Here is a 20741-nt window from a genome sequence, read left to right as displayed (position 1 = left end):
TCCTTACCGGTTGCCTCACCGCCTGGTATGGCAACTGTTCGGCCTCCGACCTTAAGGCACTACAGAGGGTAGTACGTACAGCCCAGTACGTGACTGGGGCCAAGCTTCCTGCCATCCAGGACCTATATACTAGGCTGTGTCATGGGAAGGCCCAAAAAATTGGCTCCGTAACAGCTTCTACCCCCAAGCCATAAGACTGCTGAACAATTCATCAAATGGCCACCCGGACTATTTGCATTGACACCCCCCCCCCTTTGTTTTTACACTGCTGATACTCACTGTTTATTATCTATGCATAGTCACTTTACCCCTACCTACAAATTACCTTGACTAACCTGTACCCCCGAACATTGACTTGGTACCGGTACCTCCTGCATATAGCCTCATTATTGTTATTTTGTGTAATTTTTTTATTATTTTTTACTTTAGTTTGTTTAGTAAATATTTTCTTTACTCTATTTTCTTAACTGCATTTTTGGTTAAGGGCTTGTAAGTAAGCATTTCACAGTAAGGTCTTCACCTGTTGTATTCGGCACGTGATTTGATTTAATTGATTTGAACAGACAATCATATTAGTCAAAAACATAAAATTCCCATTTTATGCTACAAAAACAACTTTATTTATTATTATACTTTATTATGTATTATTCGTGTGATGTATTGTTGTCTCTACCTTCTTGCCCTTTGCGCTGTTGTCTGTGCTCAATAATGTTTGTACCATGTTTTGTGCAGCTGCCATGTTGTGTTGCTACCATGCTGTTGTTGTCTTTGGTCTCTCTTTATGTGGTGTTTCTCTTGTCGTGATGCGTGTGTTGTCCTATATTTGTTATAAATGTTTTTATTTTTAAACCCCCGTCCCCGCAGCAGGCAGTTATTGTAAATAAGAATTTGTTCTTTTTTTTTATTGAACTTTTATTTAACTGAGCAAGTCAGTTAAGAACAAATTCTTATTTACAATGACAGCCTACTGGGGAACACTGCCTTGTTAAGTGGCAGAAAGACAGGTTTTTACCTTGTCAGCTCGGTGAATCGATCCAGCAACCTTTTGGTTACTGGCCCAATGCTCTAACCACTAGGCTACTTGCCTCCCCTTAACCTCTACTGGATCGGTGTCCTTCCCCACGGGACGGTTAAGCTAACATATGCTAATCACATTAGCCTGAAGTTGTAACATTTCCCAGGACATAGACATATCTGATATGGGCAGAAAGCTTAAATTCTTGTTAATCTAACTGCACTGTCCAAGGTACCGTAGCTATTACAGTGAAATAATACCATGCTATTGTTTGAGGAGTGCACAATTATGAACTTTAAAATGTATTAATAAACCAATTAGTCACATTTGGGCAGTCTTGAGACAACATTTTGAACAGATATGCAATGGTTCATTGGATAAGACTAAAACTTTGCACATACACTGCTGTCATCAAGTGGCCAAAATCAAAATTGCTCCTGGGCTGGAATAATACATTACAGGCTCTCTCTTGCATTTCAAAGATGATGGTGCAAAAATAAAATAAACACTTTTTTTCTTTGTATTATCTTTTACCAGATCTAATGTGTTATATCCTCCTACATTAATTTCACATTTCGACAAACTTAAAAGGGTTTCCTTTCAAATGGTATCGAGAAAATGCATATCATTGGTTCAGGTCCTGAGCTACAGGCAGTTAGATTTGGGTTTGTAATTTTAGGTGGAAATTGGAGAGAAAAAAAGGGTTGGATCCTAGCTGACTTAATTCAATAAAAAAATTACATGTTTCTTTAAATAGGTTCTATTTGAATTAACAATCCATGATGTAGAATAGCGCGTTGTTGTCAGAATAGATGGATGCAGTTCAATGCATGATTCATATAATTCACCAATACGTTTCTTGGTAGTCTAAAAAATATTGCTGTCAGGTTGTAAATCAAGAGCTGGCCTGGTACATTGTTTGCTGCCTCCATTCGGGATGCACTGTTTCAGTTTCAATGACACATCTGTTTTTCTCCAAAATATTGAATGTAACTAAGGCTGGGAATGTCAATACAGTCAAACTAGCTAATAGACTAGCATATCTATTTAGGTAGCAAGCTAAAACCACGGAGCCTAACGTTAGCCAGCTAGCTGGTAGGAGGATGTCATTGGAGGAGTGGGTGAGTGGCTGACTTTTCCCCCTCATCATTGTTTTTGGTGGCTATACACAACTATAGATGCAGGTGTCATTTGGTTAGCTAGCAAGAACTTGAACGACATATCTCCTACATTCGCAAATTCACTCTGGCTATCTACTCCAATTTCAGAGGACTCTCGTCTGTGTGCCAGAACGCAGAATAGCTGATGAATTTACGATCGCACGACGCCCACTGAATATGACCGGTGTCAGTAAACGTAGGCAAAAAAAAGTCATAGTTAGTCACGAACACTCTAGATAACTCTAGTAAACAGCCTAGCTAACCAGCTCTGCTAGGGTGAGTAAAATGGTCAAAGTTAGGTGTTCTCTCATTTGTGTCTGAAAGGAGCAAGCTAGCTTACTTTAGCCAGTTAGCTTAAGTGCATGGTTGGGATAAGCATGCAAGCTGCAGAAGGATGAATAGGCTACAATTCCACATCGTTTCAGTGCAATTTCATTCAGGTGTATATTGTGGCTTTTGGCAAATATGTTTTAATGATTTTAAAGTCTCGCTGTTGCTACTGCCTGTAAACACACAGTCCAGTTCAAAGTAAATGATGGCAGGCTTGTGTGGCAAATGGCTTTTTTGTTTAAAGGCCTACTGTAGCTCTGCTTGGTCTCTGGCGCACAAGTTTACGTCGACTCCGGTCCTGGGTGAGACGGATGTTTTATTTACTGCAGTGTCTATTAATTGTCCGAACGTACTTCCGCTTTCCTACTCTATATTGTTATAGAATTTTAATTTGCCTTACTATACGTCATTCCCAAGCATTCTAAGAATTTGTGAAAATGACCATATCTAAGTGCTGGCTTGTCAGAAAATGTTTTTAAAAAGTATAATATTGTTCCTGGGGTGTATATGAACCAATTTTAATAAGATGTTATGTTGCTAAAATTCTGTCAGTTCCACTTTAAGTAATAGTGATAAACATTGATGGAATGTTTTTTTTTTAAATCGTTTTTTATTTCACCTTTATTTAACCAGGTAGGCTAGTTAAGAACAAGTTCTCATTTACAACTGCAACCTGGCCAAGATAAAGCAAAGCAGTTCGACAACATACAACAACACAGAGTTACACATGGAATAAAAATAAAAAACACACAATAAATAATACAGTAGAAAAATCTATAAACAGCGTGTGCAAATGAGGTAGGATAAGAGAGGTAAGGCAATAAATAGGCCATGGTGGCGAAGTAATTACAATATAGCAATTAAACACTGGAATGGTAGGGTGTGCAGAAGATGAATGTGCAAGTAGAGATACTGGGGTGCAAAGGAGCACGATAAATAAATACAGAATGGAGATGAGGTAGTTGGATGGGCTATTTACAGATGGGCTATGTACAGGTGCAGTGATCTGTGAGCTGCTCTGACAGCTGGTGCTTAAAGCTAGTGAGGGAGGTAAGAGTCTCCAGCTTCAGTGATTTTTGCAGTTGGTTCCAGTCATTGGCAGCAGAGAACTGGAAGGAGAGGCGGCCAAAGGAAGAATTGGCTTTGGGGGTGACCAGTGAGATATACCTGCTGGAGCGCGTGCTACGGGTGGGTGCTGCTATGGTGACCAGTGAGCTGAGATAAGGCGGGGCTTTACCGAGCAGAGGCTTGTAGATGACCTGGAGCCAGTGGGTTTTGCGACAAGTATGAAGCGAGGGCCAGCCAACGAGAGCATACAGGTCGCAGTGGTGGGTAGTATATGGGGCTTTGGTGACAAAACGGATGCCACTGTGATAGACTGCATCCAATTTGTTGACTAGAGTGATGGAGGCTATTTTGTAAATGACATCGCCGAAGTTGAGGATCGGTAGGATGGTCAGTTTCACGAGGGTTTGGCAGCATGAGTGAAGGATGCTTTGTTGTGAAATAGGAAGCCGATTCTAGATTTAATTTTGGATTGGAGGTGTTTAATATGAGTCTGGAAGGAGAGTTTACAGTCTAACCAGACACCTAGGTATTTATAATTGTCCACATATTCTAAGTCAGAACCGTCCAGAGTAGTGATGCTGGACAGGCGGGCAGGTGCGGGCAGCGAACGGTTGAAGAGCATGCATTTAGTTTTACTAGCATTTAAGAGCAGTTGGAGGCCACGGAAGGAGAGTTTTATGGCATTGAAGCTCATCTGGAGGTATACAGAATGGTTAGTGTAGCAATAGGCTAACTTCAGAAAGGACAAGTGCTAGTGTGTGGGATTTTTTTCAGTTTGCAATGCTTCAGGAGGTTAGGCATATCTAGTGTGAGTGAAAAATGGAAGGGAAAAGATAGGGGGAAACACAATAAATTGGTATGGTTGACGGGTTAGGCTGGTAACCCCTATGCCAATGACAGGTTGGGGTGAGAGGTCAGTAGGGGTCAGTGTGTAACCCCATATCACCTGTGTGACCTCCAGGTGCTGACCCCACGGCGCTGAGAGAACAACTCTTTGACTTCTGGACCAGGAAAGAGCTAGAGACGGTGAGACAAAGCTGCATTTACATTGTGTATGTCGTCAACTTCACAGTCTGTGTGTGTGAGAAAAAAACCTTGAGGGAAGGAATGAGCGAGCAGGTCTCAACCGGATATATCTATGAGAATGTTGAGTGAATGACTGTGCGTCTGAAATATTGTGTAAAAGATCAAGCCGCAAGATTACAATCTCTCAAACAGACATGCATTTTTTGTAGATATTGACTAACTGTGCAAATTGTGAGAGATGTTGAATGAGAAAGGGAAAGTGTGTGAGTACCAAAATCTATCTAAATAAAATTCAAGATTCAATACTTTAATCCCATACAAAACAAAGTGTTATGCAATTCACAGCTTTATGTGTAACTTGGAAATTTTGAGATTTTAGCAAAAAAGTTAATATGCACAGATGTTAGGATTCGGCACAGATGGAGAGTGTATCTAAACCCCCCTCCCTCCCTCCCATCCATCTCCATCCCTGTCCTCTCAGCTGCGAGCTGTAGCCTTCAAGGCCTTTTCAGACTTCCAGACACCTCTAGAGGACCTGTTGTGTGTCCTGGAGGGCTGTCCAGGCAGGCAGAAGGGGAAGGCCACCACCATGGGCCACAGCATCCTCATGGAGTTTGAGCGCTGGAGACGCACCCATCCCAAGGTCAGTCCCAGTAAAGGAAAACAACATGCTCAGTTCCACTGAAGATCCTCTATTGTAAACAAGTGCCAGGAACCAAAAATAGTTCACATAAAATAAAATGGCCAGCACTTTATTTCACTTGAATATGATTTTTAAAAACCTGTTTCTGTTTTGTCATTATGGAGTATTGTGTGTTGATTGATGAAAACAACAAACAATTTAATCCATTTTAGAATAAGGCTGTAACGTAACAAAATGTGGGAAAAAGGGGGTAGGGGTCTGAATACTTTCCAAAGGCACTGTGTGCTTGTGGTTTATTAAGACATGTCGCTACTATGAGCTAAAGAAAATAATCACGAAGCGTCATTTGTAAATCTCATCTACCTCCAGGTGACCCTCCAGGCCGTCCCAGAGGTCTCTAAATTGGGGCTGCAGCGTCGTGCTCTCAGACTCCTCACGGACGCCCAGCCCAGCTTCATGGATCCTCTCATAGACATCTACCAGCTGGGGAATCTGGACCGGAGCATCCTGAGGCTGCATATCACCAAACTGCAGGCTGTCAGCTGTTACAGGGAGGTTGGTTGGTGTTCTGCTATTCTTCTTCATCTGGTTGTTGTGGTGGGACGGGGTGGATGGGAGTCGAATGGGTTAATCATGATGGAGTCAGACAAAGCTATGTTAGGTGAATTAATAAAAACTATACATTTTTTTGGGGGGGGGGGGGTAAAAAATGAATGTTTGGGGATTTTCACAATTAAATAACGTGTATTTGATTAAATGTTTTCTTTGTTTTTCAGGCTGCGTTGTTAAGCATGAAACTGGAGTTTCAGAATGAAGTGGATATGGAGGAGGTGAGTGATCAGAACCTGTTATTAAAGCAAAGGTGTGTGTGTGTGTTGGTACTTAACCACTCGTGTGTGTTGCAGATGTGTGTCCCCCTGATTCTACAGGACAAGCTTCCTATGGCCGAGTCGTTTGTAAGGGGCCATCCTAAACTGGAGGAACGTATGCTCACACTGCTGGACTCCTGGTGCCATCCTGACTTCAGCATAGCACAACTACGCAGGTATTGTGTGTGTGTGTGTGTGTGCCACTCTTTCTGTGCGTGTATGTGTGACGTTAGTGGGTGGTTTATGTTTCCTTGTGCTTTACTGCAGGCAGTTTCCCCGCTTGTCCCTCTCCAAACATCAAACTGATCAAATCCAGCCCAAGATGCTCAGCAAACAAGTTTTTCGACTGATGGAGAAGTTCAACATCGACCCAGGGTGTGTGTGTGTGTGTGTGTGTGTGTGTGTGTGTGTGTGTGTGTGTGTGTGTGTGTTCTGATGGAGCCCATGTGTATCACTGATCATCAGTGTGCCTGCTCTACATTTTCATTGGTTTCAATGGTTTCACTTTGCAGGTCTGTGTCCCAACTCTGTGTACAAGCGTAAATCAGACTCCATGCGTTTCCTCATGTATAAAAGGTTTGTGGAGGTAAGCAGCAAGCCCGGGTCCTTTAACATGATACATTTCAGTCCTTTAGCAGGCGTTCTTATGCGGAGTTACTTGCAATCAGGTCATTCAATTAAAGTATGTTTCCTTATGTGCTGTGAGGCCTCTGCTTTCCGCCCCATTCACATGTCCTCACTTCTCACCGTCTCTGACTTTCAGAAAGGCATGTCAGAGGAGAACTGGCGTGACCATGTACAGGTACGCCGTGTGAAATCGGCTTCTCTTTTTGCTTAGTTTAGTATTTTTTTTAAACGCACACAACAGGGCCCATGCATGATATAATCTCAGTGTCTCGGTCATTGGTTGGTTGGTTGATGGTGTGTGTGTTCACTATATTGACGAGTATGGTCAGTCCACAGTGGCAGACGACCCAGAGCTGCAAATCCAGTTGGTTGAGTTGATGGTCAAGTATGGTGGGATGGTCAACGCTGCCCAGTGGTCACTACACTACGGTCTCCCCAAAGACCGTCTGCCGTTTGGGGTGTGGGACACACAGGAGAGCCTACCACCCTCGCTGAGGTACAGAGATGTGGAGAGAATGAAGGAAAATAAATGTAATCTATCAGTCAATCTACGTCTGTGTGTTGTCCGCTGTCCACATACACACACACACACTCTCTTTCTCATATATTCATTCATTCAATCCTCTGCCTCTTCTTCAGGGAGGTATCTAAAGGCTGCAATGCTGAGTCGTGGGACCCGTCCCAGGCACACCGTGATAGGTTCTACCAGCTGCCAATCACCAGGGACCATGTCCACTTCCTGGAGACCCTGGAGGGGCTACAGCGCTGCAGAGACACAGTGCTACAGGTATCAATCAAACAGAGAGGTGGTTCCACAGATGACTCCTCACTGGCTTGTGTGTGTGTGTATGTACACGACAGCATTGTCATTTTAGTTTATAAAGGTTCTCTTGTAGAAAACTTGCAGACTAAATCCCATGTAAGCACCAAACACCTATGAAAAATGTAAACAGTAGTAAAATAATAGCATTTATCAAATTCTATTAGTCACATGCGCCGAATACAACAGGTGTAGTAGACCTTATTCACAACCCCAAAATATATTCCCTCTCCCCTGTTCTCCAGCCTGGTTGTATAGTAGGGGTGGATATGGAGTGGAGGGCAGGGTTCGGTGCAGTGTCTCCCCAGCAGAGGGTAGCTTTGATCCAGCTGGCAGTGCCAGGCCAGGTGTTCCTGTTGGACCTGTGTGCCCATGGATTCTCTCAACACAACACCACTGTCACCTTCATCAGGAGCCTCTTCTCTGCTACCACGGTCCTCAAGCTGGGTGAGTGAAGGGATTGGTCTATATTGGATTTATTTTTGTCTTCAAAACATTTATGAAATGGGTCTTGGATGTGCCTTCTGTTGTCTGTCCATGTGTCGGCCAGACCTACACTACCAGTCAAAAGTTTTGGACACACCTACTCTTTCAAGGGTTTTCTTTATTTTTACTATTTTCTACATTGTAGAATAATAGTGAAGACATCATAACTTTGAAATAACACATATGGAATCATGTAGTAACCAAAAGAGTGTTAAACAAATCAAAATAAACTCAGCAAAAGAAGAAACGTCCTCTCACTGTCAACTGCGTTTATTTTCAGCAAACTTAACATGTGTAAATATTTGTATGAACATAACAAGATTCAACAACTGAGACATAAACTGAACAAGTTCCACAGACATGTGACTAACAGAAATTGAATAATGTGTCCCTGAACAAAGGGGGGGTCAAAATCAAAAGTAACAGTCAGTATCTGGTGTGGCCACCAGCTGCATTAAGTACTGCAGTGCATCTCCTCCTCATGGATTGCACCAGATTTGCCAGTTCTTGCTGTGAGATGTTATCCCACCCTTCCACAAAGGCACCTGCAAGTTCCTGGACATTTCTGGGGGGAATGGCCCTAGCCCTCACCCTCCGATCCAACAGGTCCCTGACATGCTCAATGGGATTGAGATCCGGGCTCTTCGCTGGCCATGACAGAACACTGACATTCCTGTCTTGCAGGAAATCCCACACAGAACGAGCAGTATGGCTGATGGCATTGTCATGCTGGAGGGTCATGTCAGGATGAGCCTGCAGGAAGGGTACCACATGAGGGAGGAGGAAGTCTTCCCTGTAACGCACGAAGTTGAGATTGCCTGCAATGACAACAAACTCAGTCCGATGAGGCTGTGACACACTGCCCTAGACCCTCTACCTCCAAATCGATCCCGCTCCAGAGTATAGGCCTCGGTGTAACGCTCATTCCTTCGACGAAAAACACGAATCCGACCATCGCCCCTGGTGAGACAAAACCACAACTCGTCAGTGCAGAGCACTTTTTGCCAGTCCTGTCTGGTCCAGCAACGGTGGGTTTGTGCCCATAGGCAACGTTGTTGCCGGTGATGTCTGGTGAGGACCTGCCTTACAACAGGCCTACAAGCCCTCAGTCCAGCCTATTGCGGACAGTCTGAGCACTGATGGAGGGATTGCGCATTCCTGGTGTAACTCGGGCAGTTGTTGTTGCCATCCTGTACCTGTCCCTAAGGTGTGATGTTCAGATGTACCAATCTTGTGCAGGTGTTGTTACACGTGGTCTGCCACTGCGAGGACGATCAGCTGTCTGTCCTGTCTCCCTGTAGTGCTGTCTTAGGCATCTTAGGGTACGGGCGTGGCAATTTATTGCCCTGGCCACATCTGCAGTCCTCATGCCTCCTTGCAGCATGCCTAAGGCACGTTCACGCAGATGAGCAAGGACCCTGGGCATCTTTCTTTTGTTGTTTTTCAGAGTCAGTAGAAAGGCCTCTTTAGTGTCCTAAGTATTCATAACTGTGACCTTAATTGCTTAAGCTTTTAGTGTCTTAACGACCGTTCCACAGGTGCATGTTCATTAATCGTTTATGGTTCATTGAACAAGCATGGGAAACAGTGTTTAAACCCTTTACAATGAAGATCTGTGAAGTCACTTGGATTTTTACGAATTATCTTTGAACGACAGGCTCCTGAAGAGGGGACTTTTCTTTTAATGCTGAGTTTATATTTTATATTTGAGATTCTTCAAGTAGCCACCCTTTGCCTTGATGACAGCTTTGCACACTCTTGGCATTCTCTCACCCAGCTTCAATAAATAAAATAAATACAAAATTCACCTGGAATGCTTTTCCAACAGTCTTGAAGGAGTTCACACATATGCTGGGCACTTGTTGGCTGCTTTTCCTTCACTCTGCAGTCCAACTCATCCCAATCCATCTCTATTGGGTTGAGGTTGGGTGACTGTGGAGGCCAGGTCATCTGATGCAGCATTCATCACTCTCCTTCTTGGTCAAATAGCCCTTACACAGCCTGGAGGTGTGTTTTGGGTCATTGTTCTGTTGGAAAAACAATTGATAGTCCCACTAAGCGCAAACCAGATGGGATGAGGTATCGCTGCAGAATGCTGTGGTAGCCATGCTGGTTAAGTGTGCTTTGAATTCTAAATAAATCACTGACAGTGTCACCAGCAAAGCACCATCACACCACCTCCTCCATGCTTCACAGTGGGAACCTCACATGCAGAGATCATCCGTTCACCTACTCTGCATCTCACAAAGACATGGCAGTTGGAACCAAAAATTCAAAATTTGGACTCCAGACCAAAAGACAGATTTCCACCAGTCTAATGTCCATTGCTCGTGTTTCTTGGCCCAAGCAAGTCTCTTCTTCTTATTGGTGTCCTTTAGTAGTGGTTTCTTTGCAGCAATTTGACCTTGAAGGCCTGATTGATGCAGTCTCCTCTGAACAGTTGATGTTGAGATGTGTCTGTTACTTGAACTCTGAAGCATTTATTTGGGCTGCAATTTCTGAGGCTGGTAACTCTATTGAACTGGTCCCGTGTGGCTCAGTTGGTAGAGCATGGTGTTTGCAACGCCACGGTTGTGGGTTCGCTTCCCACAGGGGACCAGTACGGGGGAAAAATATATGAGATGTATGCATTCACTACTGTAAGTCGCTCTGGATAAGAGCGTCTGCTAAATGACTAAAATGTAAATGTATCCTCTGCGCATAGGTAACTCTGGCTCTTCCTTTCCTGTGGCGGTCCTCATGAGAGACGGTTTCATCATAGTGCTTGATGTTTTTTTGCGACTGCACTTGTAAAAACTTTCAAAGTTCTTGAAATTTTCCTGATTGACTGACCTTCATGTCTTAATGTAATGATGGACTGTCGTTTCTCTTTGCTTATTTGAGCTGTTCTTGCCACAATATGGACTTGGTCTTTTACCAAATAGGGCTATCTTCTGTATACCCACCAATACCTTGTCACAAGACAACTGATTGGATCAAATGCATTATGAAGGAAAGAAATTCCACAAATGAACTTTTAACAAGGCACACCTGTTAATTGAAATGCATTCCAGGTGACTACCTCATGAAGCTGGTTGAGAGAATGCCAAGAGTGTGCAAAGCTGTCATCAAGGCAAAGGGTGGCTACTTTGAAGAATCTAAGATATATTTTGATTTGTTTAACACTTTTTTTTGGTTATGACATGATTCCATATGTGTTATTTCATAGTTTAGTTTTGATGTCTTCACTATTATTCAACAATGTAGAAAATAGTAAAGAAATAAAGGAAAACCCTGGAATGTGTAGGTGTGTCCAATCTTTTGACTGGTACTGTATGTTCAAGTAATTGTCCTAATACTTTAGATGCGCTTTATTGAGCTCGTCTGACACGATGAATTGAACCAATGGAATAATCCAGGCAGGCTCAATGATATACTTTTTGAACCCTGGTGTGATATTCCTCTGTCTGTGTCCAGGTTATGGGATGGCAGGGGACCTGAAGTGTCTTCTGGCCACATGGGCCCAGTTCTCTGAGGAACCTCTGAAGATGGAAGGAGTGTTAGATCTTCTCAACGTGCACCAACAGGTACAGTACACTTCACCTCAGACCCACCTGGTCTCCTGTACATACGGTATATCTGACTATACATGACCAAGAGCATCTGAGTATTTTCACTATCTAGCTACAAGTTATGAGGCACGGTCAAGACTACAATCAAGTTCTTCTGGGGGTATAGATTTGTATTTTTAGATGGTAGGCTATATAGGTTAAAAAGCAGCAAAACTACCTTTAAGCAATAAGGCCCGAGGGGGTGTGGTGTGTATATAGCCAATATACCACGGCTAAGGGCTGTTCTTCAGCACGACACAATGCGGAGTGCCTGGATACAGTCCTTAGCCATGGTATATTGGCCATATATCACAAACCCCCAAGGTGCCTTATTGCTATTATAAACTGGTTACTAACGTAATTAGAGCAGTAAAAATAACTGTTTTGTCATGCCCGTGGTATACGGTCTGATATACCACGGTTGTCAGCCAATCAGCATTCAGGGCTCGAACCACCCAGTTTATAATATAAGATTATATAAAAACAGGCTGTGTTACTACGGTATTGAAAGTAGGCCTCCCCTGTTTTAAACGTGGCCAGTATGCTGTATGATCCCTAGATGCAGCGTAGCACCAGCAGTCGTGGTAGCAGCGGGAGTCCCCGTGGTGTGCTGGTTGGGGAGGGCCCAGCAGAGAAGGGTCTCAGTCTCCTGGTCCAGCAGGTCCTGGGGAAACCCCTAGATAAGATGGAACAGCTGTCTAACTGGGAGAGACGACCACTGAGGACGAGTCAGCTACGCTACGCAGGTAAACCCACACACACATACTAGTACTGCTACGCAGGTAAACCCACACACACATACTAGTACTGCTATGCAGGTACACACACATACTAGTACTGCTATGCAGGTACACACACATACTAGTACTGCTACGCAGGTACACACACATACTAGTACTGCTACGCAGGTAAACACACACACACATACTAGTACTGCTACGCAGGTAAACACACACACACATACTAGTACTGCTATGCAGGTACACACACATACTAGTACTGCTATGCAGGTTCACACACATACTAGTACTGCTATGCAGGTACACACACATACTAGTACTGCTATGCAGGTACACACACATACTAGTACTGCTATGCAGGTACACACACATACTAGTACTGCTATGCAGGTACACACACATACTAGTACTGCTATGCAGGTACACACACATACTAGTACTGCTTTGCAGGTACACACACATACTAGTACTGCTATGCAGATACACACAGATACTAGTACTGCTATGCAGGTACACACACATACTAGTACTGCTATGCAGGTACACACACATACTAGTACTGCTTTGCAGGTACACACACATACTAGTACTGCTTTGCAGGTACACACACATACTAGTACTGCTTTGCAGGTACACACACATACTAGTACTGCTATGCAGGTACACACACACACATACTAGTACTGCTATGCAGGCACACACACATACCAACTGTGAGATACGACTGCTCAGGACCAGCCAGCTCCGCTACGGAGGTGTCCACACACACATACCAACTGTGATCAGCCTGTTGTCATCTTCTTTACCATTCTCACTGTGCTCCAGAATGCCAGACTCATCTCTCTCTCTCGCTCTCCTTTCTCTCTCTCTCGCTCTCCTTTCTCTCTCTCTCTCGCTCTCCGCTCTCTCTCGCTCTCTCTCGCTCTCCGCTATCTCTCATTCCTGCAAAGGCCAATAAAGGGAACTGAACTGGAGTCTCGTTCCAATGTCCATACTTCATTTCATAGCTACTTCTTAGAATGCATGCCAAATATATGTCCTCATACTTCAGTAGTATCCTAGTGTGGACATTTTAAACTCTGTCTGTCTCTGAAGAGATAAAGGGACAGACGATACTATCTCTCTCTTTTGATCTTCGGTCTTATCTTTATGGCTCTCATCTCTTCATCTCTTATTTTTTCCAGTGTTTGTCTCTCACGCCTTCTCACGTCTGCCTCCTCTCTCTCTCTCCCTTCTCTCTAACCCTCCTCTCTATCTATCACTCTCGCTGTCTCACCTTCCTCTCTCGTCTGTCTCTCTCTCTCTCCCGCCTCTCACCATAACCTCTCTCCCTCCTCTCTCTAGCTGTTGATGCGTACTGCTTACTGGACGTCTACTCAGCCCTCTCTCGTGACCCAGCATGCTTTGGGCTGCCACAGGACTTGTGCTCCATTTCCTCACTTCAGACGGAGAAGAGTAAAGAGGAGAAGAAGCGGAAAGAGGAGAAGAAGAAGCAGGCCCGGCGCCGAGGGGTCAGAGACTAACTACAACTTCTTCACATTGACACCACTGTTGTTTTGTTTGGTTAAGGGTTAGCCGGGGTTGTCATGGCTACATTTTTTTAAACATCATGAAACTTGAATTCCAAGTGTGTTACTCACTATAAAAGGTCAGGAAGCATCTCCCCATTTCAAAATGTTTCTCTCTACTGAACACAACCCATGTTTAAAGCTTTCTTTCTCTATAAAATCAGGCACGCCAGGAGTCAGACCCAGCCCCAACCCTGACCCTAGGCCCAGAGAAAAGTCCCCAGCCTGGGGAGGAGAGTCAAAGTCCACTGCCCCCACGCATGGCTCCTCAGCAGCTGCGTGTGGTGTGTGACAACATGCTACAGGGTCTGGGGCGCTACCTGCGCTGTCTGGGGGTCGACGTGGTTGTGCTGGAGAATACTGACGACCATAGGGTGGCTGCACAGGTAGGATAGACAGTAGGACAGACACACTGAGGTAGAAACCGGCTCGGATGATGATGCTCTCTCTATATTTTCTTCTGTTCCTCAGTTGGCCCAAGAAGATGGACGAGTCATACTCACCTGTGGTCAGCCGTACCAGACGGTAAATATGAACTGCGTGTTAGAGTGCATGTCTCACGTCTGTGTTTGAGCAGGGTTCTGACTGTACAGTTTGTATATGCGGAGTCAGGAGATGTTCAGTGTGTGTTTGTGTGTCTAGCTGAAGTCCCAGGTGGGAGAGGGCCGTTGCATTGCGCTGGACTGCTCAGAGAAAGCCCGGGAACAGGCAGTACGAGTCCTGAAACACTTCAACGTCCAGCCAACCCAGTCGGACATATTCAGCCGCTGTCAGGTCGGTCAACAGTGTGTGTGGGTGTGCCATGGTTTCTGTTAGGAAGTTTGGCACTGGACAATGTGTCCGGCAAGATTTTAATTTACCGGATATTTGAGAAATTTACCAGATATTTACTTTTTAAATTACTCTGCCATTTTGAAAGTAATGTCCACCCTGTGCTGGACTTAACCCAAATAAGTCTATATAACACACTGTCATTGTTAGAATCTTAACATCCCTAACAGAATTTGTGTTTATAAGCAGTTTGTAAGAATTTCCCCCTTATTCTCCGCCAGTCAGCCTACGCAGCTGATGGCCCATCGAATCTACACCTAAACTACACTGAACAAAAATAGAAACGCCACATGCAACAATTTCTAAGATTTTATTGAGTTACAGTTCATATAAGAAATCAGTCAATTGAAATAAATTCATTAGGCCTTAATTTTCTATTTATTTATTATTTAACTAGGCAAGTCAGTTAAGAACAAATTCTTATTTACAATGACGGCCTAGGAACACTGGGTTAACTGGTTTGTTCATGGGCAGAACGACAGATTTTTACCTTGTCAGCTCGGGGATTCGATCTAGCAACATTTTGGTTACTGGTCCGATGCGCTAACCACTAGGCTACCTGCCACCCCTAATCTATGGATTTCACAAGACTCTGAATACAGAGATGCATCTGTTGGTCACAAGGTAGGGGCGTGGATCAGAAAACCAGTCAGTATCTGGTGTGATATCCATTTGCCTCATGCAGTGCGACAAATCTCCTTCGCATAGAGTTGATCAGGCTGTTGATTGTGGAATGTTGTCCCACTACCCTTCAATGGCTGTGCGAAGTTTCTGGATATTGGCTAGTTGATAATCATATATTTGACTTTGACGTTAGAGCACATTGACTGGTATTTCCATCAATGAATAAAAAGCATTCTATTTTTTGCTCCTGGACAGTTTGACCCGTCAACAATTTTATTTATTAGCTTTTCATTTTGGGGGAGGGGGGGGGCTAAAAGCTGTCAATAACCAGCTGCGGAAACCCTGCTACGTGCATATATATGTGTGTATTCACTTACATTCATTTTCACATGGACAGTTTCATAATTTCTGTCTCATTCTGAAGATGATAATCTACATAATGAAATAATTAGATAGAACACACATCTTATTTCCAGATCACTTCCTGTTCATAACATCATGTGACTGTGGTTGTGCATTATGTCATCATAGACTTGTTTACATTATTCTTTAGGTATAATACATTATTCTTTAGGTATAATACATTATTCTTTAGGTATAATACTATCACAGAAACTGTTGAACAAGGGTGTGGAACTCTTATGAACATAAACAACAGAAACATATTGGTTGCTAGGGTGATGTGTACAGAATAAGCCAGCTCCTGGTAGTTTTGTTTAATGTATTCGCCATGAATGATAAAAAGAAATACAGTTATGACGTGTTAAGAGTTATTTGTCAGTCATTTGTCCAAGAGGATGTCCAGTACTATACAGTATCTCTAAGACACATGTAATGTCCTGGAATGGTGGAAAGGAATTGAGTGTGTCAGGAAGTAGCAGAGGGATAGAGCGGCGCTGGAGACCAGTTTCCTGTAAATCATAATGTTTGAAGTGCCTACTGTGGTAATATCACTGGAACAATGGGATCTTTACTGTGTGCTGTAAACAGGAGGTGACTGCTGGGAACCGACAGGACAGACGGACAGACAGGACGGACGGACAGATGGACTGAGCAGAGAGAGGGGTCAGCCACAGAGAGGAGGAGGCGTAGGGAGACTGAGGAGGATGGGAGAAACTGAGTAGAATGTATGTAAAGCAGAGAAAGTGAAATATGCAGACAGAGGATCAAATAGATTGATAGAGAGAGAGTGAAATATGCAGACAGAGGAAAAAAGAGATTTGAAAGAGAGAGCTGGAGAGAGGATGAAATGGAAAAGGTAGAGGGGGTAGAAAATACCAGAAAATAAGAGGGATAATGTTACATTTACATTTACGTCATTTAGCAGACGCTCTTATCCATGTTCAGACATGATTCATTAATACCATATCCCATCAAGTCGTCTGTTAATTTGTTTATTTGTACTCTCATAACTACAGCAGTCCATCTCTTCATGTTCTATTGGGCCAGACCTATAATGTTTACCAACAAACAGTACTGGGGTAATTTGATGTATTGTTGTTTTCTACTTTTAAGTGTGGGAAAATAAGATATGCTTCTTATTACAGATGTTTGAAGATACAGTGCCGTCGGAAAGTATTTTGACCCCTTGACTTTTTCCACATTTTGTTCTGTTACAGCCTTATTCTAAAATGGATTACATTGTTACTTTTTTCTCCCTCAATCTACTCACAATACCCCATAATGGCAAAGCAAAAACAGGTTTTTAGAAATGTTTGCAAATGTGTAAAAAAACAAACAAACAAACAGCCAGTCAGACTACAGGACATAATTTAGACCAGACCTGGGTGTTCTGTCCGGACCTCCTAGGTGTTCCCTCCTTCCCAAATGTGTCATTGTCTTTAACCTCCTGTAACGTTTTAGCTCGTGACTGACTGACTACTGGACAAGTAGCTCCCTCCTCAATGCCTCCAGCCACCATTTGTCCAAGGCAGTTTGCCTCAAATGGTTCTGTCTCTGACCACACTGCTTTTTCTAACCTATACAGTATCTGTGGAAGCGAGAGGACCTTAGTTTAGTTTAAGAGTTTTAGATTGCTGCTGAAGACACATGCAAAGCTGCTACGCAAAACCACTGTCTTAAACTAAGCCAAGTGAGCAGCTTTCTTGTTCTGATAAAAAGATACAATAGACTGAAATAAATACACACTTAAACATCAGTTTCTTGTGTAACGTAGGGCATTGACAAACCACTTCTATATAGTCGGTGGTGAAACGGTGAAGGGAAAGTGGGAGGTTAAGTCATGTGAAGGCATGCGTGATACGACGGGGCAGAGGGGCTGATATTGGGAAGGAAGGGTGCGTGTCTGAGCTCTCGTAGGCTCCCCTGGGGCTGGGGCTGTGTTGAAAGCCCACCCAGGGGACGTTAACCCCTTTGTTATCTGATTGTAAAGTCCTTTGATTTGCTGTGTGGTGGGTGTCTTTCTCTTGACCAGGCCCAGTCTCAACTCCCACCAAAACCCTGTTTAGCCCCCTCTCTCCCCCATTCCGCGTGCGAGCTTACACACGCACGCACGTACACACACACACACACACAGTGGATGGGTGTCTTTCTTGACCAGCCTCAACTCAGACCCCCTGCTCCCCCTGAAAGCCTCTCTCTCTCTGGGAGGCACTAGAGGTCATTCCTGGTCGTGGACCTCTATACCCCCTGTGTGGCCCATTGATACACAGCCTGACCACAGCCTGAGAAAAGACCATGTCATTTATAATCCCCATTTTTCTCTCTCTTTCTCAGTCTCTCTTTCTCTTGCTCTCTCTATCTCTCCTCTCCACTCACTTGTCTTTGACTGTTTTGAAGTTGTGTGTGTGTGTGACTGTGAGATTGGATTCCATTTCATGACCTTTCTACCACAGTCTTTACAAACCCAGCGATAATTCCCAACTCTGACTCTCTTCAGCAGGACTTTCATCCACATGGACACAACAGTGTTTGGTGAAAGGACCACTCTAACAACTGGGAGAAAGGGGTAGACTAGCTCTCTGTAACAGTAGTTTCTGAGATGAACTCAGCGTGTGCTTAGATCAGATCATTGTTTCAGTCTGCCAGTCTCTGTATAGCCAGATGTTTAGTTATTTAGCAGACGCTCTTATCCAGAGCAACTAACAGTAGTGAGTTCATACAGTTTCATACTGTGGTCCCCCGTGGGTATCGAACCCACAACCCTGGCATTACAAACGTCACGCTCTACCAACTGAGCTACACCTGGCCAGACCTCAACAATATAACCAAGGCTCTCAGGAGGGGCTCGTGGGTTACTGATAGAAATCATCTGCCTGCGGCTATGGAACCCTGACCTGTTCACCGGACGTGCTTGTTGCACCCTCGACAACTACTATGATTATTATTATTTGACCATGCTGGTCATTTATGAAAATTTTAACATCTTGACCATGTTCTGTTATAATATCCACCCTGCACAGCCAGAAGAGGACTGGCCACCCCTCATAGCCTGGTTCCTCTCTAGGTTTCTTCCTAGGTTTTTGGCCTTTCTAGGGAGTTTTTCCTAGGGAGTTTTTCCTAGCCACCGTGCTTCTTTCACATGCATTGCTTGCTGTTTGGGGTTTTAGGCTGGGTTTCTGTACAGCACTTTGAGATATCAGCTGATGTACGAAGGGCTATATAAATACATTTGATTTGATTCCTACAGTAACAGAACGGCGGAGTCCATTCCAGACGAAGGTTGAGAAAATAAGTTACGGATCACTGCACTACCATCAATCTAGCTATCAAATATCAAAATGTGTTTTATATCTTATCACCTGAGACGAACAGTCCATTAATGCCCAACGTTCTACTCCAAAGTCGTTAATGTAAATGCCTCGCATCATATTACTACAGTTAGTTTACCATTTAACTTTACTGATAACTAAGTAGTGAATCATGAATTTATTCATATTATTGTGGATGCATGAGAGATTCAACTCGTGTGTGTGTGTGTGTGTGTGTGTGTGTGTGTGTGTGTGTGTGTGTGTGTGTGTGTGTGTGATTCTACTTATATACCAAGGAGTTTTCACTTCTGCTCTGCTGACCTATTTATCCTTTTAGATATCTGTAGAATTTACCCTTGACGTGCCCATATCATTTTAATCTCTGAAATCCTTCTGCTCCCTGAATTCCATGAAGGGGATAGGTGGAAAGAGTTAGGTTCACAGTCCACCACTCTCTCACCATCACTATCACCAGTGGAGGCTGCTGAGGGGAGGACAGCTTATAATAATGTTTGGAACGGAGTAAATGGAATGGCATCAAACCATGTGTTTGATACCATTCCACTGATTCCGCTCCAGACATTATTATAAGCTGTCCTCCCCTCAGCAGCCTCCACTGGTGGTGGTGAGAGAGTATTAGCTTTATAGTGGACTACTTTTGACCAGAGCCGTAGTGCACTATCTAGGGAATAAGGTGCATTTTGGGACGCAGAACTCTGACCTTACCATACCCATCCCAATCTATATCTAGGACAGTGGTGGGCAATCCCAGTCGGCCTGATTGGTGTCACAGTTTTGCTCCAGCTAACACACCTGACTCAAATCATCACATAATCATGATCTTCAGTTTAGAATACAATTTGATTAATCAGCTGTGTTTTCTAGGGATGGAGAAGTGTGACACCAATCATTTACAATTACGTCATTTAGCAGACGCTCTTATCCAGAGCGACAATCAGACCCTCGAGGACCAGAGTTGCCCACCCTTGATCTAGGGAATAAGGTGCCTTTTGGGACGCAGAACTCTGACCCTGCTGTACCCTTCCCAATCTATATTTTCCGTCAAATGCATCATATGTTTGCCCCGGACTTTAAAATAAATAAATAAATGAGATGGACATCTGCTTGCCTAGCCTAGCTGCCTGCCTGCCTGCCTGCCTGCCTCAGCCCTAGACAGACGCAGCAGTGCAGAACTCAGGTTCCCACGAGTCACAGTGAGAGAAGTGAAAACAGCAACAGGAACTGCAACAGCGTGAGAGAGGGTGAGAGTAACAAACGAGTGAGGGATTGAGAGAGAGAGAGAAAAGGAGAGATTGATGGTGAGGGAGAGATTGAGAGAGAAAGGGGAGATTGAGAGAGAAAGGGGAGATTGAGAGAGAAAGGGGAGATTGATTGTGAGAGAAAGGGAGAGATTGATTGTGAGAGAAAGGGGAGATTGTGAGAGAAAGGGGAGATTGTGAGAGAAAGGGGAGATTGTGAGAGAAAGGGGAGATTGTGAGAGAAAGGGGAGATTGTGAGAGAAAGGGAGAGATTGATTGTGAGAGAAAGGGAGAGATTGATTGTGAGAGAAAGGGAGAGATTGATTGTGAGAGAAAGGGAGAGATTGATTGTGAGAGAAAGGGAGAGATTGATTG

The 20741-nt window shown here is 43.8% G+C and overlaps 1 protein-coding gene across 5 annotated transcripts in view; it reads left to right on the top strand.

Moving 5' to 3' along the window:
- Positions 1-20741, top strand: part of exd3 (exonuclease 3'-5' domain containing 3) — a 63945-nt gene that overhangs the window by 4361 nt on the left and 38843 nt on the right. For 3 of the 5 annotated variants that reach the window (XM_045692547.1, XM_045692546.1, XM_045692545.1), the window contains exons 3-19: positions 4535-4599; positions 5081-5242; positions 5612-5797; positions 6019-6072; positions 6148-6287; positions 6379-6486; positions 6625-6697; positions 6875-6913; positions 7068-7234; positions 7378-7525; positions 7804-8005; positions 11501-11610; positions 12194-12380; positions 13719-13885; positions 14107-14328; positions 14414-14467; positions 14585-14716. In XM_045692547.1, coding sequence (XP_045548503.1) covers positions 4535-4599; positions 5081-5242; positions 5612-5797; positions 6019-6072; positions 6148-6287; positions 6379-6486; positions 6625-6697; positions 6875-6913; positions 7068-7234; positions 7378-7525; positions 7804-8005; positions 11501-11610; positions 12194-12380; positions 13719-13885; positions 14107-14328; positions 14414-14467; positions 14585-14716 — 2216 coding nt within the window. Of the gene's footprint in view, positions 1-1859; positions 2137-4534; positions 4600-5080; positions 5243-5611; positions 5798-6018; positions 6073-6147; positions 6288-6378; positions 6487-6624; positions 6698-6874; positions 6914-7067; positions 7235-7377; positions 7526-7803; positions 8006-11500; positions 11611-12193; positions 12381-13718; positions 13886-14106; positions 14329-14413; positions 14468-14584; positions 14717-16387; positions 17556-20741 lie in introns of those variants that run through there. The other 2 variants (XM_045692549.1, XM_045692548.1) reach the window with 2 other exon arrangements.

Source organism: Salmo salar, chromosome ssa13 (genome assembly GCF_905237065.1).
Source record: "Salmo salar chromosome ssa13, Ssal_v3.1, whole genome shotgun sequence".
Classification (NCBI taxonomy): domain Eukaryota; kingdom Metazoa; phylum Chordata; class Actinopteri; order Salmoniformes; family Salmonidae; genus Salmo; species Salmo salar.
The sequence above is the reverse complement of the archived record's forward strand: the minus strand, read 5'-3'. Positions and strand labels throughout refer to the sequence as shown.